Source organism: Anser anser (genome assembly GCF_964211835.1).
Source record: "Anser anser genome assembly, chromosome: 12".
Taxonomy (NCBI): Eukaryota; Metazoa; Chordata; class Aves; order Anseriformes; family Anatidae; genus Anser; species Anser anser.
The window spans coordinates 2281574-2309557 of record NC_139733.1 but is presented as its reverse complement, the minus strand read 5'-3'; the positions used below and the strand labels follow the sequence as shown (position 1 = coordinate 2309557).

Here is a 27984-nt window from a genome sequence, read left to right as displayed (position 1 = left end):
TTGCTACCAATACTTTGCATTTTTTAGGGACTCGCTGCTTTCTGCCCACACACTCCATTTCTGAGCAAGTCTGAGGACAAACAGGTGAGCTTCCCTTGTGTCAGCCTCTGCGCATCAGGCTGGGGGAACCTCACCCCCAGAAACCACGCACACAGCCCAAACCAGACAAAACCCAGTCCTGAAATCTTATTCGCCTTGGAAACCACAGGAGGATCCTGCTGCCACCACGGGGATTACGTGAGGAAGTTGTCTGCAGCATCAGGTCATGCTGCCCCAGAGTTGCTACAGCAAGCCCTGGACGCCATTTCCACACAAGCAGCATTAGCCCCAGCCCCTACCCACTGCCAACAAAGCCCTTAACCCATCTAACCCATCCCTAAAATGCTTTCTAGCTCACATTCACAGGGATTTGGGCTGGGATTTTTTGTTGTTGTTGTTTTTTTCCCTCCACTTAAAAAGTAGTTATATCTGTATTCCTTAATATAGAAATAAATTTTTGAGATGTACTTTGTTTGTTTGGCAAACAATCACTTCCTTGCTTTACCATGTAGTAAATTTAAAAATCATCTCTGTTCATTGTTTTAACAAATCCTCCTCTGAAAGATAATTAAAACCACTTCCCAATATACAACCAAAGTTTTATTTTATAGTCTATCTTCCATTATGGCATAATCCTTTCTTTAAAAAAAAAAAAAAAAGTGAAATATACAAATCACGCAAGACAGAAATATGTACATTAAATGTACAGAACAAAGGAAAGGACATAGAAGATTTACATATCTGAATGACAAGTAAAATATTTTACATTAAATAGTGTTTTAATAGCTAGGATCATGAGATTCAGTTCTGCTCAGACAAAAGTCACTAAAAAGGAACAAGAGAGAGGTGATTCAGCAAATGAAAAAAATGATCATGGTTTTTGTATAATAAAAACCAAAAGTGACATATTCAATGAATTAGTGCTTTATTTATCTTACTTTAAAGATATTCTTTGCAAACATCTGAAGATGAGGGGTAAATATGTCCTTGTACAGTAAATTAAGAGCAATAAAGCGCCATTTAAGAAGCTGATAAATGATCAAGATGAACTTAATGATACAGCTTATAGGCTGGTGAAAAGTTAAGGCTTTAGTACAACTAGGCTAAAGTGAAAGATTTTCCTCACTTGGTATCTGCAAAACCAATTTCTTGAACTTGTTGGATGGCACTGAGCTGGAATGAGGCCTCTGAACCAATAAGGAAATCCTGTGTAAATACATATTGTTCAACAAATAATTCCCATTTCAAAAACTAAAAACCAAGGGCCAAATGCAGCACATTTTGGAGTTTTAAGTTGTCTCCTTTCAGCAACTAATGATGCCTCTACAGTGTAAGTGGAATAGAAGTATCTCCAGACCAGTATCAATGCAAGTGCAGGGTGCTGCCTCTAACAACTGACCAAGAAAGTCCTGAAGCTGGAAAAAGGCTTACTTCTTCGTGATAATCCTTAAAACTCAAATTATAAAGGCTCTTAAAAATAATAATAATTAAAAAAAAAAAAGTTAGATTCATCAACAAACCTGAAGAGATCTGGAAAAGAAAATGGGGGATGAACTGCCCCTGTAATTTAGAAGTTTTATTATTTCTTAAATCATTAAAATATATATGTACAAAGAGCTTTGAAATATCAGACACCAGCAGACCACAGTTTTCCCATACATATGTAACTGCTCACGTATAGTCTGAACAGTTGTAGTGTATATCTGCAATATATTACCTAAAGCATGTGTATTAAAGACATAGAATGATAAATTTGGTATTGCTGCAACATTTCATTGAACTATAATAGCCAGTTAATGTTATTACAGTATGAAACTATTGTCTCTTTAAGTGAAAGCGTTCCCAAAATCTGCAAAAAAAAAAAATAAAAATTAATCATTCCAAGAGTGGCTACCTAATGATTTATTTTCTCTCATAAAATTAGAGAAGTTATTTGTCAAGCTGTGTTTCGAAAGATAGCCAGCTATTACACCATTTTTAAGGCATTTTCAAATTTGGGGAATTCTGTTTTCAAAGGGCTTTCCAGGCTGGGAGACTGCAACTTTGCAAGCTTGCAACTTCGCTGCCTGCAAGTACGCAGCCACCCTCCCACCAGGCTGCAGTGCCCCACACAACCAGCACCTCGTTGGCTCTTGATACGCTGCTCTGTGGGATGAGATACTTGAATGCCACAATTAGCTAATAAGGTCAAATTCTCCCTTGCGGAATATTTATGCTATACATCAAGGCAGACTTTTTGTGTCTTTTTGCTTTTTTGGTCTTGGTAGGTTCTGGAGCCAAATTCAGTGAGTCAGGAATAACGCAGTTGAAGCCTTTATGATCCTTTGCTCTTTACCCTCCAATGACATTGCATACTTAAGCAGGCACATTCAGATATGCAACTGATACTGCACTTCATGATGAATATACCACCCCTTATTTACAGAGCCCTAATTGTACTGAATAGCTCTATAAACCCTATTTTGATAACTACTAGTGTCTGAAATCAGAAGTCATGGACAGGTCTGTATGTTCCTCACATCCATAAGGATTGTTCTAACATCCCAAGCACATTACATGGTTGCTCTGCCTACTGCACATGTATTATGTCCCATGGGACTAAATTAGGATATGTTGGATTTTCCCCTCAAACTATTCTATAATTTTAAAGAAAAGTCAAATTTTTTGTTTTACTTTGTAAAATAAATATCCTCAGGTTCTCCCCCATTATTGCCAAAAATATAAGCCGCACACAGTTCTGGGATGGACACAGAGAGGGTTCCAGGCACTTCTCTTTGCAACCTTTGCATTTTTCTTTTTTTTTTAAATTTTTTTTAATTTCTCCTTCCCCCTGCCCTTTTTTTTTTTCTTTTTTCTTTTCCTTAAAAGAAGACAACAACTCATTGGACTCTATAAATAAAGCGGAGATAGTCCTGTGGAAGGGGAGAGGGGTCTGCACCCCTTGTGGGCAGGTGGCCACAGTTCCTCCCACCTCGTCCGTCTCCTATTTGCACACAAACTGGTCCACAATCTCTGTGCACAACTTGCATTTAACGTAGCAGCACCAGTGGAACTTGCAGTGGCAGCGCTCTCGCTGTACTGTTTTGAACTGGTCATACCCCCTGCCGCAGCACATGAGTTCACAGCCATCCATGCCCTCCGAGGTCTTATTGCAAAGGCGGCCCTGGGTACCCAGGGACCCGGTGCTCTCATTGCGCACACAGTAGTCGGGGCTGGGATCGATGTAGACAAGGTCGTGGATAGTGGGTGCGTTGAAGCGGCTGTTCACCTGCACTAGCTTGCCCCGGCTGTTGAGTTTCATGGCAGCAGCACTATCGTATTTCTCCTTCAGGGCATCGCCTACCTTGCGGAAATCGGCAAGCTGCAGCCAACAGGTCTTCAGGCTACAGGAGCCAGAGACACCGTGGCATTTACAGGCCACGTCAGCCAGGTTGTACACAGTCTGGAGAAGGCAGGGCGAGAAAGGAGAAAAGATGGTGAAAGATTAGCATAACTGTGACAGCATTTATGCACCTCATTTCTCTGTCCCCTTCCCCCTTCTCCTAGCATCCTCCTCCCTCCTGCAATACAGTGGGAGGGCAGAGTGCAAGCTCACCCCATGCACCCTTGTTAACCCAGACAAGGGGGCAAGGGAGAGGGGAGAGTTTTTGCCAGCCTCTCCCCACCACACAGACAGCCATAGCAGCACACACACAGACCAGACAGCAGCATCAGTCATGCTGCATTCAAATTTTAGGAATTTGCTCTCATGCCAGCAAAGGATTTTGCTGTTTCATTGAGAAATGTAAAACATCCCTTTAGTTTCTATTCGAGTTACTCTCTCTATTGATCTCAGCTTGAGGCTTCAACTAGGGAAAGAGTTAAGATTCCTCTTGTTCCTGGCTCAGTTGCAGCTGATTGTCTACTCCTGGCTCAGCATTCTCCTCCTATCCCAAATACTGCTCTACAATAGAGACTTCATCCAAGAAGAAACCCCCAAACACCTATGGGTGGAAGACAGAGCTACACAGCAATATCCTCTTTACAAAGCTTTGGCAGGGAAATATCTCTCATTTGCCCTGTACAAATAGAAATGAGAGTCAGTGTTGACAGTGCCCCAAAAATCCTGGGGTCTGACACATTAGATGATACCGTAGACAACTTCCACCCAGCAGTTACAGAAAGTCTCAGCGCTGCCAAATGGCACTGCAAAGATGAGGCTGAGGAAGGAAAAAGCTGCTAGTCTCCATAAGCAACCGTGAAAATGTCATTTTTCTTCTCACTAATGGTAAATTGGCCTGTCCACTGCTTTCAGACACCCTCCTCTCACATTTAAATACTATTAATTTTCAATTATCTTTCATCCTTCTTCACCTTAAAACACAAGTGTAAAGTCTCCAGCCGACTATTTCTGGCACATCAAGCTCTAGGAAAATAATGATTTTGGCTCTTCATATTCAGACTATTAAAAAAAAGTTTACACCAGTTCATTTAAGGCATTCTTGAGATTAAAGAAACCATAAAGACATATTTAACCATAGAAGATGATGTTTTCTAATAACATGGAGGAGCTTTTCGCATCCTCAAAGCAGGAAAAAAAAAAGTGGGAACAATCCTACAACACTATTCCAGATGATGAGGCTCAGTGCATCCCTCTTCCCCCTAGCACACACGGCGCCAGCTGGAAACACAAACTAATAAAATTGTACAGAAAGTGTGCAGCGTGCTAGGCACTTCTACTGAACCAGCGTGGAGGAAAACGCAACCCACTCTGGTCCTGGTCCTTCCATGGGAAAGGCAACCAAGAGCAGCACAAATTTATACGCTCTTCACCCACCTATACCTGCATTTTCTATTTTCTTGTCTTGCCTATTGAAACGGAGACAAGCTTGGTGGCAGATGACCTCCCAGGCTTTCCCCAAAGGGAGGGACGTGTGGGGGCAGAGGGACTTACTCTCCTCCCAGCCTCGTTGTTGTGCAGGTTCATCATGATCCGGGCGCTCTCATAGGAACCTCTCTGGTAAACTCTCTCCCGCTCCCGGGCGTCAACGAACTCCTTGGCGAAGCGGTATCCATACTCAATGTTGTCCCCGCAGCCACCCCACAGCCAGTCCCGGGGCAGGTCCTTGGGCCGCGCAGCCCGGCTGCAGCCACAGGAGGAGAGCTCACCCTCCCTGCAGGCGCGGCTCATGGCGTTGACCACCCCAGCTGCGCTCACCGCGTAGGTGAACGCTGTCTCCCGGCTGCCTGCACAGAAAGATGAGCAGTGTTACGGGAGGACCTTCATCCACCACCCCAGCCCACCCAGGGGACCGAACCCTCCAGGAGCCTCCAAAACTCATTCTCCTACTGAAGGGCAGAGTAACCCTGAACAGTGCTCCTCCAAAAATCTCTACTCCAAAAACAACCCCACCAAATGAACCCCACCCTCAATCCCACAGGAGCACATGAGGTGTTTGTGAGGAGCAGTTGCCTCTTGTTGGTAGTGGGGAAGGCATGGAGCTGGAAGGAAGGATGTGGCAGGGCAGCGGCCCCGAGCAGGCCACCAGCCAGGCCATGGCAGCCCTGCCTGCTGGGGTAGGGAGGGGAGAGGAGAGGAATGAAGTAGGCTCCCTGCCCTTCAGAAGAGAGAGATGGTAAATGCAACTTTTAAAAGGCCTGGTTCTTAAATTACTACTTCTCAAAGATGATTTATGCACTTCTCCCCCTTGCTCCGATTTACTTAAAGTTATAGCGTTTTACAAAGCCTTCTGGTATCAAAAGAAACGCACAGCAGAATTACACACCACTTCTCACTCTGCACACAAGCCACTTCTCTAGGAGGCTAATGAACCTAACAAACAACCCGAGCTGCTCAATGCCCAGCACTCCAGCTCCTGTCGATGTGGCAGGTAGGCGAATCTATGGACAATTGTTTCTACCAATTACAGGGAAGAAAAAACCCATGGCACAAGCAGGCCTTGAAAGTTTTATTCTGTATCTGGTGCCCTTAAATGCCTTTAAAACCTCAAGTTTCAAATTTGGGGAAGAAAAAGTTACAATCCCAACAATGCAAGACTTGGCTAAGTAGCACCCTCTTGATGGTATCTAAAAACACCTTTACGTAGAGCTTGAATTTCCCTCTTTTCCAAGAATGCCACAAGTTTTGAATGAAAGTAGAAGGGCTTTCAAAAACAAGCCAAAATAACAAACAAACAACAACAAAAAACAACACCCTACAAAACTTGTACCAGAGATCCCACTTGCAGTTTGCTTTTCATCTTAAGATACAGCATCCCACTGGGTCTTTTCCAAGAAAGATTCCCAGAATAACTAAGAATAGACTAACTATAATCTTGTTATTTTCAATTTATATGAGTTAAATTCTATTCCTAATCTTTATTCTAATCAATAGATCAAGCTAGTTTCCAATCTTGATTTTACAAGTTTCTCAGGGAACAGCATGGGCCTTCGTAAAATTAGGGCTCTAAGAGGCTGCATTTTGGACATATCCTATGTATTTAGGCAGCAATATTTTGAGGCAGAAGCTGTTTGTACAAGGCCTACCATAACAGGCCAAATCTAATAGGAGCTTTTGAGCACTTTTGGAACATAAATAATTCACAGTCTGGTCCATATTTAACATCAAGATGACACTACACTCAGAGCAGCTTTGTTAATATAACAGCTGTCATCCACTGGATTAATTCTAGTAATAGATGCTGTTTCTAAATGGGAAAAAATCAGAAGTCTCATGTTGGGAAAGATCACATTTAAGGAAGATGAGAAGCACTTTGCCCCCTACTTACAATGCTCCATTCTCCCTGACACCTGCTTGGGAAAGTACTTACATGAATTATGGGTATAAAGGGTTACAGGAGCAGCCTTTTTTGGTTAAAAAAAAAGACTTGGCTTTATGTGCTGACTTATGCCTTGCATTTAACGCAAACTATAGCGGGGGGAACCTCATACAGATTTTAACGTTCCCGTTTGTTCTGTAACACACATTTCTGGATTAATTCCTTAAGCAAAATTTCCACTAGATTTAGAGGAAAGAAACATGGTCTGCTTTGGACCACAGGACTCACCTCTTCCGTTCCATTTTATTCTTTTTCTTGTTTAATTAGTTTGTGCTTTCGCATGGTTAACAATACTGTTTATTGCAGGATTTAATCCCATAAAGCTAACTTTTTTATTATTATTAATATGAATTATTATCTCAGAGTGTATTTTAAAGAACTTGTTTTTAGTGGGACAGAGAAGAAAATGCTGGGGTACAGAAAAGAGAGTTGCCCCCAAGCTCCCTCCGTGAGCATTTAAGCAAATTATAAAATAACATCAAGTGCTGAAGCAGACTTCAAGCCCACACAGGCTGCAAGTCATCACTGCCTGAAGTCATCGAACCCAGCAATGCATGAAGGGTGACAGTTCCACATGGACAAGTCACTCTAAATTTTCTATTATTTATTTATTTTTAAGTCTTTAGGCACAACTGTGCTTTCCTTCACTGTCCGATCTATCTTTTCCCACAGGCCAGCATTTCCCTCCATTGTAGCCATGGCAAGGAAACACACATTCCAAACACATTTGAGTCCCTTCTCTCCCATATACAAAACATAGAACTGGAACTGTTCAACATCCATACTCTGTAGGAAGCCACCCACAGAGCAAGGAGCTGAGCCTTGATATATCACTTGATATGAATAGTTCTGCAATAACAGAACTTTTTTTTTTTTATATACCTGACCATAAGATACAAAATGTTCTTTGTCCTGTATTTTAAAAGCATTCAGCATCAGGCAGCAGGCATGAATAGACTGGACCCCAACTCCAGCAAGCTGCTGGGGGAGGATCCAGTTATTTTACTTCATGTTAGCACTTTGCTGTTTGAAAGCCCAACCGCTGCCAGCCCCGGGCCTGCCACAGAGCCAGGAGATGGCGCAAGGCGGGGAAGGCAGCGAGGACCACAGCCTGACCTGGGAACCATCAGCAAAGAACAAAAGCCCTGAAACTCTGCAGTTCAATAAGCCACAGAGCAAGTTTCCAAACCCAGTGCTGGGTTTATTTGTACAGCTTTAGCTAACTTTGCCAGATAAATCCTGGAAGAAAGACTGTCCATTTATGTGCTGCAGTAATTACTGCGTTGTCAGTCAGTGCTTTGCTTAGGCGCTCCTCTGTGCACAACCAGCAAGAGAGTTAGCTCAGATGACAAAATCCTCCCAAACTGCATGCATTCAGTCCCCGGCTACAATCTTCTCACATTGGTGAGAGTAAGGAAATGCTGACAGCCTTCGACAAGTCAGCATAAGGCAGGCTGAAGTTAAAATGGATGAGGCTCTAAAAGTACCAATTTTTCCTTCCACTCAGAGGACGAGCAGCTGGTCATTACCGAAAGGTCAGCATGAAATAATACAACTGGTACCGACAACACCTTTCTTGTTCTCAATGAATACACTCTTTAGGATCTTTAACTCTTGAATATGGCCATTAACCTTGCTTCCATCTGCAATTAGAGTAAGTGGCTTAATTACATGATAAATTGCTGTGTAGACATCAGCTAACGCAGTCATATTCAGGAGAAGGGTGCGGCAAAGTTATTTAACTTGAAAGAAACCAACTTTAAATAGATCTGTCATACTTTGGGAGGGCAGAAACTTCTATTCTGGAGACAGACACCACAACTCATGGGCCTGATCCTATACATTTCTTCACACCAGTAGTCCCCTTGAGCTAATTTTTACTTGCTTGAATAATAAATAAGGGATGAAAGGTGAAGGCCCAAATTTCAAACAGATTATTTTGCTGGCATTTGTTAGATTATTAGAACAGGAAGGTCTACAGAAAGAGTTTTCTTTCATGTTTCATATGCTAGTAGACTTCTGCTCAGGTAGGGCAAAAAGTAAACTCTACAGGGGGGTGTTAATACTGTGCTTGGAAAAAGTCTAAGGAAGATTGTTTGTCTGAAACCAGCTGTTTCAATTAGATACTTTTATGCAATAGATTTTATTTGGAGATTGTCAGACAAATAAAAACAAACTCCTTTTTACAAACACTGAGAACAAATATGAATTGATGGTATTCCTTCAACTTTTACTGGAGTTCATGCATTTACTGATAAACCTAGCTTGGATTTGATTTTAAAACCCTCCTTTTTAAAGCAGGCCAGAAAAAAAGCTGAAATAAAAACTTTTCTTTAGATCTCCAGGTAAAAAGCAATGCTGAGTTTGTTAGTCACTGATCACTAACATAGAAGTTGAAAACTGTCACACAGAGAAACAGCTTTTCCAGTTGCTTGCACAGGATCAGCAATCCAACCTGGGGAAGTCTGAGGAAGGTTTCGCCATGGACCCAGTTCAGTAGCACTAGTTAAAATTTTGCCAAGGACTTTAAAACACAACGAGTTCCTTAAATGACAGGAAAAGCAGGCAGCACGTGAACACTGGAGAAGCACATTTCAAAGACAATCTGATAGGGAAAGGGTTGGGTGCCCACCAAATTGCGATAAGAAGTTAAACAGGAATCTGTATCTCCTACCAGCTACGTGATTACATCAAATGCAAGTTGCAAGGACAATCACACGTTCTGCCCTGACAGAACTGATTTCAAAGAGATTACCCTGCCGTGCTATTTTTAACACAAACCTAGCTTCCTCAGAAAGAGAAAAAAGTTACCATACCTGGAAATAAGCAAGAAGGAATTGCCTATAAACACTAACAGACAGACCAGCAATTTTCAGTTAACCTCCAGACCAATGCAGCCGCTAACTTTGGAACTAGATAGGGACATCTTTAATTTTACAAGACGCTGCTGTTTTTAATTCTCTTAGATTGCCTTTATTTTGTCTCAGGTTTTCTAAAAGGAGATGCCAGGGACACATTTTCCTTTCTAGTGTATTCCCATATGCAGATGTATATTCCTACTTTGTTTTCCAACAGACATGGCTGGACAGTGGTGGGAAATCACCTCCAGCTAAAAATAATTCAACTCCTTTGCCAACTTTTAAAAACACTTGATCGTATACAGTGTGCAGTAAGAACCTGGCAAGAGCTTCAAGTGCAGAACATTATGTGCCATACATACCCTTAGACAAGAGTTTAATCATAAAGATGTTGCTTCCTACCTATCTGCATGACTCTGCCAAAAACAGAGTTGTTGTCCACAGTGCTGCAATTCCATCTTCTATGTCTGAACTGATACTGGCATTCCTTAATGCCGGTCTTTGCACCCTCTCCAATGAACTGCATATGGTCCTGATACAACTGGCAGAGTTTCTTCTGTCCTTGGGAAAGCCCTGCTAGCTGGCTACATAGTGGCTGGGCTCCTATTATGTATACCTCTGACATCTGAACAGGGTTCATGGGGTTCATAGGGTTCATCCCTAAAGACCTGCATAAAGAAAAATTTCGATTAATAAAGAGAAGACAAAAACGTCTATAAATCCCAAACAGAACTGTATTGTATATAAGCATTGAGCCTCCTGTTTTTGCTATCAAGATGAGGAAAAAAATAACAAAAAAAAACTAACAACAAAAACACATAAATATGAAACTTACTTTAAAGACAGCACAAAAGTTATTATATCCCATCCATGTGGTTATCACCATACATTAGGGACTGAAGTAAGACACAGACTTGGAAGACTTGCACTAGGCAATCTTTCACTAGCTCAAATGGACGTAGTAAAAATAACAGAAGCCACAAACAACGGCAAGGCCAGAAAATACATAAAGTGAAAACAAAAAAAGCCCCCCAAACCCACTCTATATTAACACACATTTTAGATTTAGGTCTGGATTTTCAATCTGTTCTATCATAAACAAACAGGGAAACCTTTAACATGCCAGAAGTTGGAAACTTGCTATAGACTACTTCCAGCTTCTTCCGAATGACACAGAAAAACAGAGGCAAGTATAATCACCGTAAACAAAATCAACTTTGTTTTCTTAATTCTTGAAGTACTTTTCACACAATATTTCAATTAGAAAGTGGCTATTAATCTCAACAGGATCAATTGAAACAGCGGAGAAACACCTATTTCAAGAACTCCCCACATCGTACCCTGTAGAGAAACAGATAATTTGCCAAAACAGAAACAAAAATGTACTTTTTTGGTAACAAAATATATTTATAAGCATTTAAGCCTTAAGCTTATTGGAAAACTTCAAACCTAAATTTTAATCTAATAGAGGTTTTCAGTGGTAATTCCATATTTTCTTTTATACATAAAAAAAATCTAGTCTACAGGAGTTGAAATGACTCCTTTAAAAGAATGCAATTCTAGAAATTTAAAGATGGTCAAACCCAAAGAGAATCTACTTTAAACCATTCTAAAAAACTGAGTTTTACAACACAAGATCCTACACAATTCTGCTTGCTCCAGAAACACGTTCATTTTAATACACAACGTATTACAGCTAAAACACGACTCCCCTGCTGTCTCCTTCATGCACTGCTCCCCCAGAAACAAAGCACATACGAAGTAAATAGACATTTAATCAAGCAAAACTTGACTCCCCCTTTTAAAATCAAGTCGATACGAGATGCTTACCACCAAGAGCTGGCTTCTATTACAACTTGGGTAAAAGAGGAGAAAATGGCCAGAGCCACTATGAGGTACTGAGAAGCCATTGTACTGCCAACTGTCCCCAAAGCACCTCCTTGGATTAATACTGCAGTGGATTTCTAGAGGGGGGAGAAAAAGGATCAGATTGTTTATTGCTTCTCAGACCATTTTCGAGCATTCAAGTTTAAACAACGGAAGTATCCGGGCCCCTTTTAACTTGACGCTGACTCGCCTGCCCTTCTCCCCGCCGGGGCTTCGGTGCCAGGTCGCGGCTGCCGCGCCAGCGGGCACACCACCACCCCCGGCCAGAACCCACCCACGCCCCCCCAAACCCGGACACCGCCTTCCCGGGGCGGCCGCACGGCGACCCGCGCCGCCTGGCCCCTGCCCCGCCGCCCCCCGCACCCTGCCCGGGACGGGACGGGACGGGACGGGGCGGGGCGGCAATGGGGGGGTACCGGGGGTCCCGTCCCTGCTCCCCTCGCTGCCCCAGTGCCGGGCATTACCCCATTGCTTCCCGCTCCGGAGTCAGCATCCGAGCGGGACGGGGGAAGCAGGTCCCCGCAGCCCCCGCTCTGTGCTGGCGCTGCGGTGACAGCCCCGACGGCAGCGCCCGAACCGGTTGGGGTCAGGGTTGGGGTCGGCGCTGGCCCGGGGAGGCGGAGGGGACAGGAGCCCCAAGCGGCGGCCCCACAGTGAGTAGGAGGCCGGCTGGGGAGCCAAACGCTTCCCCCGACAGGTCCCGCGATCTCCGTCTGCGTCCTCACACGGGACTCTTTAACTCGCTAACCAGTCCCATTCAAGTTTTTTTATTTCCCCTCCCCTTGGAAGGGAGGAAAAAAAAAAAAAAAAAAAGACATTTCGACACTTGGGGGCTCCCTATTCATTCTCAAAAAGCCCTTAATGCCGAAGCCAAGGTGTTCTTAATTCTAATTTCTTTCTGTTTGTGAAGGGTCGGGAGAAGACCGGGGCTGCCACGGAACCTGCCTGGATACGCGTGGGGAAGGGCAGCCGGCAGCACGCGTAGCCCTGGGTGAAGCCTCCCCGGCCCTGGCCGCCCCCTGGGGGGGCTGCACAGCCCGGGGGGGGGTCCCAGCTCCCCGGTGCCCGAGGCGGGGCCTGGGGTCCGGCAGCAGGACCCCGGCGCTGCCGGGAGAGGTGCGAGAGCCGGGGCTGGGCAAAGTGTGGCTGGAGCTCGCTGCGGCTCCCAAACGCCAAGGTGTGGTGGTGCTTTGGGGGTTTTCTCGGTTTGCTTTGCTGTTTTTGAACCAGGAGCTATGCAGCTAACACCACAGAAGTGCCACGGTTCGGAGACCCCCAGCTCGGTGCCTGCGGGGGGCGGCGGGGCCGGGACGTTGGGGCCAAAGCCGCGCTGCCTCGGCCCTCCCCTTCTAAGAGACCTGGGTGTCCCCTTGGGCCCTGCCGCAGCCCCGAGCCCCCAGCCCCGGCCCGGCGGCCCCCGGGGAGCCCTGGCGCCCCGCTCCCAACAGGGGGCGGCCTCGCCCCGGGAGGCGTTGGGGCCGGGCGGCTGCTGCCCCTCCGACGGCACCTCCCGGCCCGCAGCGGGCCGCTGTCGCCTTCCTCGTCCTCCCGAGGCAGCGAGGCCAGGCGGGAGGAGGCACCTGCGCCCGGGGGCCCGGCCCCTCCGGCTGACAAGCTGCCATCAAAAACAAAAAGGGAAAAAAAAAAAAAAAGTAGGGGGGAATTCGCCGGCAGTATTGGCTATCAGGAGTGTGAGGCACCGTTTTCAACTTTGTAGGGCCACCGAGATTGGTTTCGGGTATTTAATGCACCCCATGCGGAGCCCTTGCTCTTTGCTGAGATGAAAAGGGAGGCTTTTACAGATCCTGCAGCCGCGGGCTTGCCTGTGATCCTGTTTTACACGGGGTGTCTGGAAAGCCTGCGAAGGCATCTGGTTTTCTGGGAGCACTACCTGCGGGAAGGCGGCATCCAGAGCCCCGGCTCCGGGGGGCTGTAAACCGCGGGCCGGCTCCGCGGTGAAGCCCCCGGTCGCCCCCTGCTCCCGGCCGCGGCTTTGGCAGCCCCTCCGGGCGGTCGGGAAGCCGGGCGCCTCCCGGCTCCCGGCCGCGGCTCCCCGGGGCCGGTCGCGCACCCCCGGCCCGGGGGGCAGCCTCGTTCCCCGGCCCTGCTGAACTCTCCGTGACCCTCCGAGTGCAACCGATTTAGCATCCAACTGACAATTAAAAACAAACAAACAACAAAAAGCCAACAGGCTTTCCAACATGGAGTCCTCGCAGCGCCGAGGGGACCCGAGGAGCCTCGCTCCTCCGCTCTGCCCCAGGCGGGACCCTCTGCAGATGCAGAGTGATAATCTCCAGAAACTTAGAATAAAATTAAAAGGGGGGGAAGAAGGGGGGGTGACTCTGGGTCCTCCGCTGGCCCCCAGCCAGCTCTCCTTAAAGGTACAGGCCACCATTAGCGCCGACGTTGAGCTCCTCCATAGCGATCCTCCTCGGGAAAGTTTGGGAAGTTTGGAAAGATGTCTTTAACTCGCCCTGGGAGCCGCTGCCAGAGAGATGCACCGGGACGCGGCGGGCAGAGCCAGCCCGGCAAGTGTCCTTGCGGCGGGCAGCTTCTCTTCGGGGGGAAAATTGAAAAACAGAATTAAAAAAAAAAATAATCCAGGAGCTTTTTTCCAGGCGGGGAGCAGCGGGTGAGGGCGCAGAGGTGGGAGCTCCCGGCGGCGGCTCGGGGGGGGGGGGGGGGGGGGGAGGGCGAGGGGCGCCCCGCGCGCGCCGGGGTCCCGCACCCCGCGGAGGTGCCGCCCGCCCTGCGCGCCCCCCGTGGGTGCGGGGGCTCCCGGCCCCGCACGGACTCACCTCCATCGCCGCGGGATCACCGAGCGAGAGCAGCCAAGTAATCCAAGCAGAGCAGGGGGGGGAAAGGGCGAGGCGAAAGTAAAATCCTGGTTCGCAGGAGCCGGGCGGTATACTCCCTCCCAGGCAGCGGACGGCGGCGGCGGCTGCCGGAGGAGCGCGGGGGCCGCGGAGCTGGCGGGGGGCGGCGGAGCGGCCGCGCTGTCCGGCGCAGGCTGAGCGTGTCCGACTGCGGAGCGGGGCACCAGTGCAGCCTTCTTTCCAAGGTCCATCAGCAATCGCAGTAATTAGGGCTTTCCACCACCAGAAGAAGGAGGAAAAAAAAAAGCCAAACAACAACAACAACAACAAAAAGCCAACCCAACACACGCACACAGCGCCCGTGGGCGTGATTGCGCGGAAGCAAATAAAAAAATCTTCACAAGCGGCAGCGAAAGCGCCGCGGGCGACGATCCGTCCCACCAGCCCAGGTGGTGCCGCCGCGGGGCTCCCCGCGCTCCCACCCGGCCCCCGGCGGCGCGCACCCTGCGCGGCCCCGCGCGGAGCGGGTGAGGGGGGGACGAGCGGAGCCGAGCGGGCGCAGGGCTCCCCCCCCCGGCCGCCCCCCTTCGCTTCTTTTAAAGGCTGGGAGTTGCGGAGCCGTGCGTCCGCGGCTGCAGAGCCATCCTCGGGCTGGCTCCCTCCATTTTACGCACAGAAGGAAAAAAAAAAAGTCAAAAAAAGAGCCCAACTTTAAAAAAAAAAGTTTCTGCACAACCAAGGAAGGGGGAGGGGGACCCTTGTGCACGCGTGTGTCTGTCTTAGGGGGCAACTGATCCTGCAAGGCGAGTAGGGGCCGGGGGAGGGGAGAAGTCCGGGGCTTCAGGAGCTGCGGCTCCCCCAATCCATCGCGGGCAGAAGCCCCCAGCGCCGGGCAGCGAGCGACGCGGGGCGGCGAGGGCGGCCCGTCTTCCTCGACTCTACCCCCCGCCCGCTGCAGCCGGCCCGGCTCCCCCCGCGTCTCTCCTTCTCTCCTCTTCACCCCGCTGCTTAAAACTGTTTAAAAAAAAAAAAAAAAAAAAAGGGAAGAATGAAAAATAAAAAAAAAATGTTGGAGAGCCAACGGCAGCCGAAAAACTTCCAGCGGAGCGCATGCGCTCGGAGCCGACCTATTGCAGCCAGTGCTGGATTTTAAAGCTGTATGGCAGCGAGCGGGACGCCGCTGCAGCCCCGGGGCGGGCGGGGATCGACGGGGCTGCTGCGGCCGCATCGAGGCCGGGGGGGGTGCCCCTGGCCCCGCTTGGTCCTGCTGCGCGGTCTCCCTCCGCGCAGCATCCAGCCTCCCCGGCCGACCTCCCCGCGGCAGCGGGGCCCATCGCGGCCGCCCCGCCGCTTATCCGGGGGGGGGGGGGGACGGACGCACGCGCACCCCCCCCCCCCCCCCCAGGACGGAGATGTGCCGGGTGGCCCCCGCGGAGGCTCCCCCCGCGCACATGTGCGCGCAATGTGCAGCGCACATGGTCGAGCCGGAGGGGGCTGCACCGGCATTCCTGGCGAGCGGCTCGCTTGACAAGCCTTGTTTATCGCTTGCTCCGAGAAGCGGGTGCCGTTCCCCAAACGCTGGGGGACGGAGCGGGCTCGACGGCTTGGGTTCCTCCTTCTTCAGCGTCTTTTTTTTTTTTTTTTTTCCGCCGTAAATTTGGCAGGTTGTTGACAAAGCTGTTTGAGTTAAATCACGTAAGCTCCATTGAGCGCTCCGGCCGAGGAAGGGCTTCGCGGCCCCTTTGTACTTAAGAGTGCTTTCACCGCTCTGCAGTCCCCGGCCAGGGTTTTTTTATGGCACCTCTCCCATCTCCCCGCACCCCGCATCCAGCTCCGCGCTGGTCCCTCGGCGGGGGGCTGCAGGGGAAGGGGGGGAGGGGGTGCGTTATCAAAGCGGCGCTGGGAAACCCAAACGGGCTGCGAGAGCAGCTCCGCTATCAATAAACGCGTTCCCTCCTTCAAAGCCATCCCGGCGCGAAATAAAATCCCTTCTGGAGCCCAGCGGGGAAGGCACATCTCGGCCGGTCCCCCCCGGCGCTGCACTGCCAGGTAAGCACAGCCCCGCTGCCGCTCCGGGCGCCGCTGCGCGCCCTCCCCGCGGCCACCAGCCGGGGACATCCCCCCTCGCCGAGCCCCCGATCCCTACTGGCCACCCCCCTCATCTATGCCGCCTTGCCCGGGGCGTCGAGCCCCGATGGCGCCCCCCGGGAACCGGGAAGCGCCTTGCCGGAGGAGACCCCCTGGAGGGTGTCGTGGGGCTCCCCCGGGATGGGGTCGGGTCCCCCCGGGGGATGCTCGGGCCGCACGCGCGCAGGGACGGAGCGGGGCGGGGGGCGCGGAGCTCCCCAGGCACCTGCCCGCCGCCACCGGGCCCGGGGCCGCCGTCGGAGCGCTGCCGGCGGCTGCCTTCGCTCCCTGCTCCCGGAGCAGCCTCCCCATTAGGCGGCTTCGCGGCCCGGGCTGCGGTCCGCTGCTCCATGCGGCTGCTGAGGAATTTATAAATGAGGTGTAGCATCAGCTCCCCGGGCCGGGAGGTGTATGCCGGGGGGGGGGAGGGGGTGGGTAAAGGGGTTGCGCGCTCCTTTTAGGAAGACCAACCTTAGTTTTGTGCCTAGTAAATAATATTTTATTGCCTCTGGTTTACTGTGGCATTTCAATTATCCCCTTTAGGAGTCTGCAAACTGCGCAGGTTAAAGGTCATTTCTCAAATCACTAGAATTAGTAAAGAATAGCAGAAAATTGTAAAAAGGGGAGGGGCCGTGCCGTAGAACAAGCAAGATCGCCTGAAATAAACTAATAAAGAGCCCTGAGCTGTTTGCCTCTCTCATCTGCCCTCCAGAGTGGTTTCCCACTGTGCCCCGGCACAGTGCTGTTGGGCAGGGCTGCAAAAAAATTAAAAAAAAGTAAAAAAGGCAAAGCCCACACCGGCTCTGCACCCTTGCAGGGTTCCCCAAGTCGTTGCTCTCAAAAAGAAAAGCAAAGAGGGAACTTATAAATCACGGGTGAATTTTTAAGCCATGGCGCATGGAAGTGGAAATAAAGGGCAGAAATCCAAACATCCTGCAAGGCTTTAAGAATTTTAATTTCTCCTTGCTATTTAAAACAGCTGGGTGAAGCTAGAGGGGGCAGAGGGAGAAGTATTGACAGTGTTACAGGCGTTCGTGCTGCCATAGCCTTTGTTTTGCAGGTTCGCTGGTGCTGGAGCTTTTAGGTTAACTGGACAATGTTCTGGTGTGCTTTACTGCCAACATCCAAGAGTTTTCACGAGGAAAAGAAGAAAAGAAAAAAAAGAAAAAAGAAAAGAAAAAAAAAAGAAACATTAAGTAATGTAGTAGGAAGTGCAATGATACCACTGAAGGTCCGAACAGCAGAACCCCGGAAGAACAACACTGCAGGCTTTTAGGGATGAAGGTCTGCTCTAGCGCTGCTAGCTCAGCAATTCTCTATAAGACAGAAAAAGATTATTTCTGGCATTTCAGATGTGTTTCTGCCATTCTTTTCTGCAGAGTAATGCATTTAACAAAGGACTAGTCACATTGGAATATTGTATGCATGTGTTCATTTTAACGTTCAGTGCTGCTGTGTGATTTATATCTTTACACCTTGGCCAATGGCAAGTATCCAGTCAGAGGCTGATAGGCACGTTTTTCCATCACAAAGAACCCATTTGGGAAACAGAGCTTTCTAGGGAAGAAGGTAAATTGCTGTATGTCTTTTTAGTTCGTCATAGCATTTGAATCCATAACAATAGGAATTATTACACATGTCACACTGAAACCTTGTGAAGGCATAACCCATCTGCAGCTGCTTTGGTGTTACTATATATAGTCCATCCCTGTATATGTTTTTGGGGGTGAGAGCCATGCATAGCACCGTAATGACCATTTGGCAAAGCAAACATGTCACGTTGCTTTGAACACATAACCTGCACTCTGCCCACCAGCACATCTTCCCGAGGGTTGACTTTTTTATTTTAAGCTTCGAGGGACTTAGATGTAACTGTCTTGAAATCATATATGCATTTTCCTAAGGCTATTTTCTTTCCTAAAACATGCTATTGCTTTTCTCTACAGACCACCCTGTCATCCAAAAGAGGGCTAAACTACAAAAGAAATGCCAAAGATGATTTTATGCCAAATCTTGCAATAATTGTTATGTTCCTATATCCTCAGCCACTAGAATCGAGAAATAGCATGAGAAACTCCCTTTCTTTTTAAATATTTGTTTTATATTTCTAGCTCACGTGACTGCTAAAGAAACTTTGACAAGTTAAAAGACTAGAAGACAAAAGAAACACTTTGGATGTCTTCCCCCATCCCCTGCCACTGCCCCAAATTCACGATGTTGAAAGAAGCCAGGACATTTAGGAACAGCAGTAACCACTAAAGAGGAAGAAATGCAGAGTCTAGCCCAGCATTTGTCTTTACCAGATGGAGACCTATGTTACATACAGTGAGATGCAAATAAGAGGCAGCAGGCAACAAAGGAAAACGTAGAAGGTAACAAAGTCACACAGATTCTCAAAGTCACACAGTATTTACACCGATCTACAAACCTGCAAAGTCTGTGGAAAGACATACACCATTTTATATGTGAATTAATGATAACTATACCAATTTGTTATTACTACTAATGAACTACATAACAAATACACCCTCAAGACACTCAGCATTTGTTTGCATTATCACCTGGAGAAAGACAGTTGCGGACTCATTTTTGTTTTTCAATGTGCAAAATGGGCGAGTTCTTTTCATTCCCTCCTCTCCTGAGGGCTGCTGAACCTTGCTGCCAGTGCTGAAATTGCTGCGCAGGTACCATGCGTGGGTGAGTTTGGTCATGGAGGAAAATAAAGGTACAAGAGAATCTTCATGAAGATGAGAACTGACTCCAAAAGCTGTTGAAGTGGGATGTCAGGTGGATGCTGCATCTAGTGGGGCACAGGGAGCCACTGAGGTGAGGTCGGGCCACGTGGCAGATGACCAAAAAACACCCTAACAATCTATACTTCGTTGCCCCTCAGTGTCAACTGTTGCTGTTCATGGGGAACTGGTGCCGTGGGCAGCTGCATAACCCAGCCCTGGCTTGGGCACACCAAACTGACGGTGCAGGTGCTGACACCAATGCAGGTGTCCAAAGGAGGTGTTCAAGGTGGCCATGACACCTCTACAGCTGACAGGACATGGGAAAGCTGCCTAGGCCTTGGTTTTCTGTATTAATATAGACCACAAAATGGAAGCTTCTGGCGTTTTTCTCTAGAATTTGTTGTTGAAGGTAATCATCAAAGAGCTAACTTGTGCCCCAGGAACATTTGTGGCCTTCTCCATCCTGCCTCTCTTCCGGCAGGTGTCCTTCTCCTTGCACCTTTTGCCTTGGCTCACAAGCTGTGGCTCTTTATCTCAGTGACACCCCTCCTGTCCGCATCTCAGCCATGCCCCTCCTGCCACCATATGTCATTGGAATGTTTCAAGTAGTGAGTCTGGTTTACTTAAAGAATAGTGCTTTTACAGGAATAATACTTTGCTTTGTTTCCATTAGGACCTTAAAAAAGAAAACATTTATGGGAGGAAAAATAAACAATCCCACCACCACTCCTTAACAACAGAGTACTTTCCCTCTCCTAATGCTACCAGTGCCTTCTTTCAATGAGGCCGAAGGCACCTCCCACAAACTCTGGAGGGCTCTTACAGGTTTCTTCTGAGTGGCCTGAACCTTCCTCTCCCCAGTACACACACAAAGGCACACACAGGGTTCATTTTCCAGAGACGACCAGGCAAGGAGCTTTGTTGTGCTGACCATGGACCAACAAAGTCTCCTGGCTGCTCCTTAGAGAGCTGCAGAGTAGCTGACGAATCCAAGCAAGGCGATAGCCACAGAGGGTCCATACAGGAGACAACAGGGAAAAGACAGGACAAGGCCCTTTTCCACAATGTACCCACATCACCCGCCTGGCACAGAGCTGCTCTTGCACTCGGGTCTCTGCCTTGGGGCTTCAGGTTCCCAGCTGCAGCAGCAGTGAGGTGGCTGAAGCAGCCCAGCACTGGCTGTAGGGCTGAGGGAGCACCCTGGGGTGACCCTGCACTGCACCAGCCGGCCGCATGCTCCAGTTACATGGTTAATGCACCCTGGAAGGCCTGAGCTGTGGTTTGGGGCCACATCAACCATGCCTCTTGGGCCACGCAGAATTGTACTCCTACCTTAGCGAAGTTTTGAATCCCATATTCGGCCTAGCGGGTTTTCCTGGTGCTGCTGTGATTTCTGGGCCATGCTCACGACCCACAGGTAGCTAGGGTTCCCAGGAGATTTTACTGGTGGCAAATCAGCAAACCATGAGCAAGCAGACCATGAATTTACATGCAGGGAGGGGAAGAGAGGAAAGGACACCACAGAGAACCCATGAGCACGAACCAGTGTGACAGCCACTCCTGACACGGTCACAGCCGTGTGGCTGCCTGGGGCTGCGGCCGCTCCTGAAATACTTACCCCAGGAAGGATTAGCAGAGCAGGCCTGAGTTTATAATTGCAGCAATATTAGATCCCCAAAGTCTACATAGCTCAAGGAGGAATGTAGGTGGATGCTGTCTGGTGCTCTGACCTGAAATATCTCTAAGCATTTTTTTAAATATGTGCACACATACGTATCATCAGTAAGGTGTGTTTAAGAGGTTAGTGCTTATATGACACTTATCTTAAAGACTGCTTTAGATAATTCATCATTTCCTTAGAACTAAAGATATGTCATAACAGCTAAGCCAATGTCTATTTGTCTGTGACTGCTCAAAGGCAATACAATTCTGAGCACAGCTATCAATCTATGCACCCTGAGCAACATATCCGATAAATGTAACCCTATCTTTCAAGCTCCATAACAGTCTGTGAAGTGACCTTGTTTCTTACCAGTTTATTTGTAATACAGCATTGTGTAGCAGCTAATTTTATTAAGACATTTAAGGTCTAGATCATGACTTGCTGCCTTAGTGGTACTATTGCCTTTATATTTTCAGGGCATGATTAAGGTCCTATTTCAGTCCTACATTATTTTCCTTGATCTAAATGAAAATTGTGGAAACTTTTGAAAACAGCACTGATGGTGTGAATGTTTGACCACAGTGGATAACACAAGGCTAAACTGATAGTACAGCCATGGGACCAGGCTGAGCAGTGTGTCAGTCATCTATTCACAGAATAGATATAGTGGCTATGTGTGTACACTTGGCACTTAATGGCAAGTGCTTCCCCTGTTAAAATCACTAACCCAGGCTTAAAAAGTTGGAAATTCATTTTCCATGGGCTGCCTCTCATTCTCTTCTGCTGTTTAAGAGCCTGAAGACTGTCACTTTTTTCAGGACCAAAAAAAAAAGTGCTCCAGGTGTAGTCATGAAAGAAGCAAGGGCCATTATGGTTGAAAGCATGTTGTGGTAGCAGGCTGGACCTGCCAATGAAGTGGATGAGGGCTGCTGGGGTTTGGTATAAAAGTCCATACAGTGTGTATGTGTGCCTCTTGTTCTCTTTCTTCTTTCAAAGGCAGAGAAAGACAACCCAAGCAGCTTATTGTGCAACTGCAGCTCATAAACTCACGGCGATGTTCTTCTATTCTTTATAATGTTACAGAACACTGGAAGCCTTTTTGTCAAGAAGCAGTATTTTTGCTTCTGGGAGAGCATGACATGTACTCATTAGTGCCCAGTGTGTTTCTTTGAATAGCTGTAGTAATTGCCCAGCCCTACCTCATTGGCATCTGTCCTGGTCACAGCGTTTCTTCCATCCAAGCAGTCAGTATTAACCTATAATTCAAAGCATAGTGGTGACTTCATGATATCACTTTTAACAAAGCAGCCAAGCAAAGGAACAACAACAGAAGGAGCCACTTAATTGCTCAGTAATAGTCATCACACTTTAGTTTATCTAATTGTCTTTATTATGGGTTGCCAATTTAGCAACTTTCCTTTATTTAAGCAGCTGATTTGCTAATATTTTCATAAATCACTTCCTTCTAGAATATGAGTCACAGAGTAGTTTAACTAGAGCAGAGGTGGAGGTACCGACCTACAGTTTGTAGTGAACTCCACAGGAAAACAGAATCTCATTCTTTTCTGCAAGGCTTTATGCAGAATATTTGTTGTGTTTTCTTGATCAGCTACATGTATTTCTATGGAAAGATAGAAATGAAATGCCAGAGGCTAACATTCTACCTGTTTTTCAAGCAAAAGTGCATTTCCGTGCATTTCCATCAACTCTATTTATTTATTTATTTATTTATTTATGTGACAGCACTAGTGTGAGAGCTGCATTATCATGAGTTGGATGTCATGAGGACTTCTTAAGGATATTTTCTATGTATTTCCATAGAAGGTGGTAGCATTTCTTCCCTATTCTGCAACACTAATTTGTGTTCCTTAGGAAAATATTCCCAACTTTTTCAGCATTTTGTTGTACCTCTCCTCTTTATCAAAAAAGTGCTTTAGTCCCAACATGATTCTCTAGGTATGAAAAAAGGTGTATAGAAACACATTTTAAAAAACACTTAAATGTGTGACAGAGCAGGGCTTTGTGCCACTAAGTAGACAGGGTGAGCTCTTCAAAATATTGGACTTCATGCTTGCCATTTGTACTGGAATGAATATTGACAGTCCTGTCCCCGAGACTAGAATAGTTTTGGGGAGAGCATTCCTTGTCTGAAATACAACTTGAGCAGCATTTTATTATACTGTGACCCTGTGAGTATACAATCAGGAGGGCCTCCTGGGGTTTATTTCAGCTGATTATGGAACACAGAGCAGAATATAGCCAGTGACCTCTGTAAATGATCACATATTTGACTTTTGGATAAGAAGTCATCGAGTCATAAATGATTTATCTGAAAGATTCTATCTGATCTGAGACTAAGCTTCTCTCAGCTGCATTAGCAAAGCATGTAACAATTTATAAATTTCACATACTGTACTACTTTAGAAAATATATTTACATTTTATATTCTTTACATATATCTGGACTGGATTTTGAAAGCTAATTCAAACTGAAATCACATTTTTAAAATATTTGTTAAAAAGCCCTTCCTAAAAATGTGGTATTCATTTTAAGTTGATATCCTGTATTTAATAAGAATTGTTAATGTTGTCTATATAGCATAATTACAAAATTGTATTTAGATGCAGCACTAGAAGGAAGCGTCCTTTTCGTCTTAATTCCTGTGGTGCAAGTAGGATGTGTGTAACATCAAAACTATCATCTTTTCAACTGCCATTTTGTTTATAGCATGGTTTTAGGAAGCAACTTTCACATGTTTTGGATATGCAAATATGAAGAAATTTAGCAAAATAAAAACATCTGATTTTTTTAATTTGTCCCATTCCCCCGGAGCCTGACCTTCATGAAAGTACTAGGCTAGCACCCATCAAGGCACTGTTCGTTTCATATGAATTACTCAATTCAAGTATCTGATTTGTTTTATTTCCAGACTGCAGTTCACTGTCTCTGTTGCTGAGTAATCAAAATTCTTCTCAGAACTAGCTATGGTGTCAAGGTCCAACAGATCAGTTTCAGAAAATGCCTCTTCAGCCCAATTTCTCACTAATCGCCCTGAGTTTTACAATCATGTAAGGTCAAATGTGTCACAATTTGTATTTGGAATTTTAAAAGTAAGAGGGAAAAATAATCATTGAGTCAAACTGATTAGAAAAGTGAACGCTAAAGAATTGGCACTTCTAAACAACCTGTTTTCAAATTTCCTGGTTTGCCTGATACACTGGAGCACTACTGATGGCAACTTCATTTGTATTAGGAAAACTTCACGAGGTTTTCTATATATTCAGCCCCTATCCTGCAAGATGCTGATTATATTCAAAACCCGCAGAAAATAAAAGAAGGAGAGCATCTTCACACAACCCTGCACAGCACAGGACCCACGAATAATCCATGTCTGAAAATTGTGTCTCATTTCAAACAGTCTTACCTTAGGTGCCTCCTGTTATGCCATGCAAAGTCCTCTGCACACCCTGGAGAAGATGGCAAAGCAGCTGAAGAATCACAGGATTCCTTCAAAAAGATGTTTTCAAAGACTGCATATGGCACTTTGCATGAGGTAATTTAAAGCTAAAAATGTGCAAAGCACTGCAGAAAAGTAGAAAAGTCAGTCCTGTGTGCTCCTGTGACTGAAACAGAGAACAAAGTAGCAGCAAAGCATAAACATTTTAACCAAATCATTCCTTGTGAGGATGTATGTAGAGAACAGATGTGGACAAAGATTGTTATGAAAAGGTATCAGTATGATTGTGAGCATTCACATTACTGTAAAAAGGATTTATAATTGATTTCAGGACCTATGTCCTGTAAAAATTTGCCCACATGAATAATTGCATTTTTCTTCTATAAGCTATCTGGCTAGCTATAGCCAAATGCCAGGCACTGATATCCCTTATTCACTTGAGGAGGACAATACTCTGTAATTCCTCCTGACTTCAGCAGCATCATTCAGGGAAACAAGCTGTTGCTGCTCTCTGATTTTATATTCTTAACCTGTTTCAAAAACACTAGTCACATTAGTAAACAGATCTCTGTATTATAGTGCAGTAACTACATTGAGTGCAATATGCTTCACATAAGAAATAATGTGAGATATTTCAATTAATTTAGATGTAAATTGCAATAACTGCTGGTAATCTGGAAGAAAAAATAAGAATACCTGCACAATACTCAGGTCTGAAGAAGAGGCTTCCACCAAAATATTCATGTTTTTGTAACCAAGAACAAATTCCTTATCACATGAGATGGACAGGTCTTTTCCTGTAGTTTTCAGACCTTGATGCTTTATTAACCAAACTCCTTGCTTCAGACTTGAGCTCATGTTCACTGAGGAAGTACAAGGGGTAATTATGCAAGTCTTTCCTTACCTGTCATAGGCAACATTCACAAGGGAGATTTACAACCTTCAACTTTCAGATATGGAGATTGGTTTTTTAACGTCAGTGAGAATAACTCTGACAAGGTAATTGGCATCGGAACTGGAACAAATCCTCTAGAAACTGGCTACCTGGACAGCCCTAGGAGTTTGGCTTTCTTTTTTTTTTTTTTTCATCTTCTTTTTCCTTTAGCAACCCCCAGCTAAAAGATTGGTCAGAAGTTACTTTGTTTTAGAAAACAGACTCAGATATAATTCATTTTACTCCCTGAGGCAATAGCAAATTTATCTATAGCAATAGCAAACTAACCTATAGACTGAATGATAGGTACTCCATTGTAACATATACCACGAGGTAAGTGAATGAAAAGTAGAGCCACTATAATGAGAGCCTATGTTAAGGGTAGGTAAGAGTGCTGACCTAGAAACACAGTCAGGACAACTATAAACAAAACAGATTGTAAATGACTTCATCAATGAAACCTAAGAGGTACTTTCTTATCACAAGGCATTCAAAAAGTCAGGCAGTCGGTTCATCTGAATTACATTTAGCTCAAATTTTGATAGATAGAGGAAATGCTTTGGCCCCACACTCCTGTAAACATACATATATGCTCCAGAAAGAAGAAAGTGGGGTACAATCAGAAACCCACTGTAAGTCAATAGTCTTTCAGTTCACTTCGGTAACCTTTGGGTTAGTCCCTTAATGCACACCCTTATCATGACTGACAACAATCCTGCCTTCACACGTTTGATTGATCTCAGAGTAGAGGAGGTTCAGAGGGCAGGAGAGCTATGCATGAGGAATATGGCTGGTCCGTAATGACTGTGCTTCTGTGACCCTTAGTGGATTGCAATAAGGATCTTTTATTAAAACAAAACAACTGTAAGAGCTTCAGGGCAGATCTGTGTTCTCTTTTGGCCTGTGTTAACCTCTAACCAAAATCTGCCCACTAAAAAAAAATGTACTTCAGCTGTCTTTCTTTATTTTTAGAAGTTTAAAATGAAATATAAAGCCCATAATAAAATGCATATGAGGACACAAATCAATAGACTTGAGAACTATGTTAAGAACTACTCAGCCATATAGGTCTTCATTAGCAAGGGTGTTCTTCTTGTGAAATTCAGAAGATATTCTCTTGTATGCATGTTGTTGTTCACAATATTATTACAATATTATTTATTTCTATGGTAACCAAAGCAGCAAATATGGCGATATTAGACAACAAGGATAAAAAAAAAAAAAAAGCCATATTGCAAAAGAAGTCAACTAAGAGCCAAAACAGAGGTGTTTAGATGATGGTGTAATTTGCTATAATAACTGTTTTGCTGCATATTTGGCAAGCCCTGGATAACTCATTTATGAGGAATGCACTTGTCCAAAATACATTCAAATAAAAAGTAGTTACCATGCTACATTATCATGCCTTCTGCACAGATATTTCCTTTCTATAGATTTTCCCACGACAAGAAGACTTCTCGCTGAACTCGGGTTAACTGTAGATTGGTGGTTATTTCTCATGTGCAGCCTTTCCAAAGTTGGTTAGGTGATGTGGAGCCACACATCATCAGTCCTTTGCTATCTGGAGCTATCTAACTTCCTCATGTAGCCTCCCACTCGCCTCTCTGCTGTCTGCTCCATCTGGAGGGAGCTGGCTGCTCTCCTCCGGCCCTGGCTCCCCAAGCACAAGGCAGCCGGCAGCTGCCAGAACATCTGCTGTCTCCTGGCCTCACTCGGGTGACTACCCAAAGCATGGCCTTCTAAAGTTGGACACCTGCCTCCACTTGAAACTGGATGAGTTCAAAGTTCTTGGATTTGTCCTGAGACTTGTAGCGACATGGGAATATATGGCATTGCTATCTGTAACGCACAATCAAGTGCACATTTCAAAGGGATACATGTGTTGTCATTAGGACGCACTGGCGTTTTGCCTGCTCTTCCCCTGCGTCAGTGGTCATCTGGTTTTAGAAGTCTTATTCTGAAGGCAGAGTCATTTTGACGAGCAAGAAGTGGAAGAAATGTAAAACGAAACAAAATAAGTGCTTAATTCTGTAATAGTGTCCATCGAAGGTGAGATTCTTGGCCGGGCTACTGCTACATCAGTGCCTCCAGGCTATACAAAATCTGCAGAGTGTATCACAGGCTACTTACTCCTTGTGAAGGCGGAGGTTGCCTCCTGTATGAAAAGATGCTTTTTCAAAAGAGGCATCTTGTTTGAAAAGGTAAGGAGATGAAATAATGTTATTCTAATCTTCCAGGACGAAAATGTGTACAGCAGCCCCCAGATCAGCTGTCCTTTACATATATGGGTCAAATCCTGCCCTGGCAATGTGCAGGGCTCCCACCAACGTCATACTGGGAAATCTATTGGTTACTTAGAGCTGACTTAGCTTTATTTAGAATGATTTAATAATCTAGTTATTAAAAGTTTCATGTTTTAGAGACGCAATATCAGCAGGTGACCCTCTGTTCCTTCTGACAAGTTTCAGCACAGGGCAGGATGCAGTGTACATAATTAGCACCGTTATTTAGTTGGATCAAATCCTGGACCTGGAGCACAGTGTGAATGACTGGGAGATTAAGAAGGTGTTCTACGGTTGACTTTACCTGGATGATGCTGGCATGGAGCTGCTTGGGGCTCTTGGAGTGTGTCTGAACAGACATCTTGGCT

General features: G+C 46.1%; 1 protein-coding gene and 1 long non-coding RNA gene across 3 annotated transcripts; one reads left to right on the top strand and one right to left on the bottom strand.

Moving 5' to 3' along the window:
* Nucleotides 1-617: 617 nt before the first annotated feature.
* On the bottom strand, nucleotides 618-15441 carry WNT5A (Wnt family member 5A). Of its 2 annotated transcripts, none has more exons than XM_083795982.1 (5): nucleotides 14401-15441; nucleotides 11546-11679; nucleotides 10118-10383; nucleotides 4973-5265; nucleotides 618-3481 (listed from the first exon to the last, which is right to left on the bottom strand). In XM_083795982.1, the coding sequence occupies exons 1-5, from the start codon at nucleotides 14404-14406 to the stop codon at nucleotides 3023-3025; spliced, it is 1158 nt and encodes a 385-aa protein (XP_083652108.1). In that variant the 5' UTR covers nucleotides 14407-15441; the 3' UTR covers nucleotides 618-3022. The 2 variants fall into 2 exon arrangements, with proteins under 2 accessions (XP_083652108.1, XP_083652109.1); XM_083795983.1 differs by lacking the exon at nucleotides 14401-15441 and adding an exon at nucleotides 12067-12385.
* A 369-nt stretch (nucleotides 15442-15810) lies between these two features.
* Nucleotides 15811-27395, top strand: LOC310880333. Its single transcript, XR_014571627.1, has 3 exons — nucleotides 15811-16467; nucleotides 17606-18114; nucleotides 18657-27395. It is a non-coding gene; the product is annotated as an uncharacterized lncRNA (long non-coding RNA).
* The last annotated feature ends 589 nt before the right edge of the window (nucleotides 27396-27984 follow it).

Excerpts from the sequence above, each read along its gene's own strand:
- WNT5A (XM_083795982.1), bottom strand. Across the intron at positions 5,266-10,117 it reads TGGCAGAGTCATGCAGATAG|GCAGCCGGGAGACAGCGTTC; the intron begins GTAGGAAGCAAC and ends CTTTCTGTGCAG. Across the intron at positions 3,482-4,972 it reads ACAACGAGGCTGGGAGGAGA|ACTGTGTACAACCTGGCTGA; the intron begins GTAAGTCCCTCT and ends TGCCTTCTCCAG.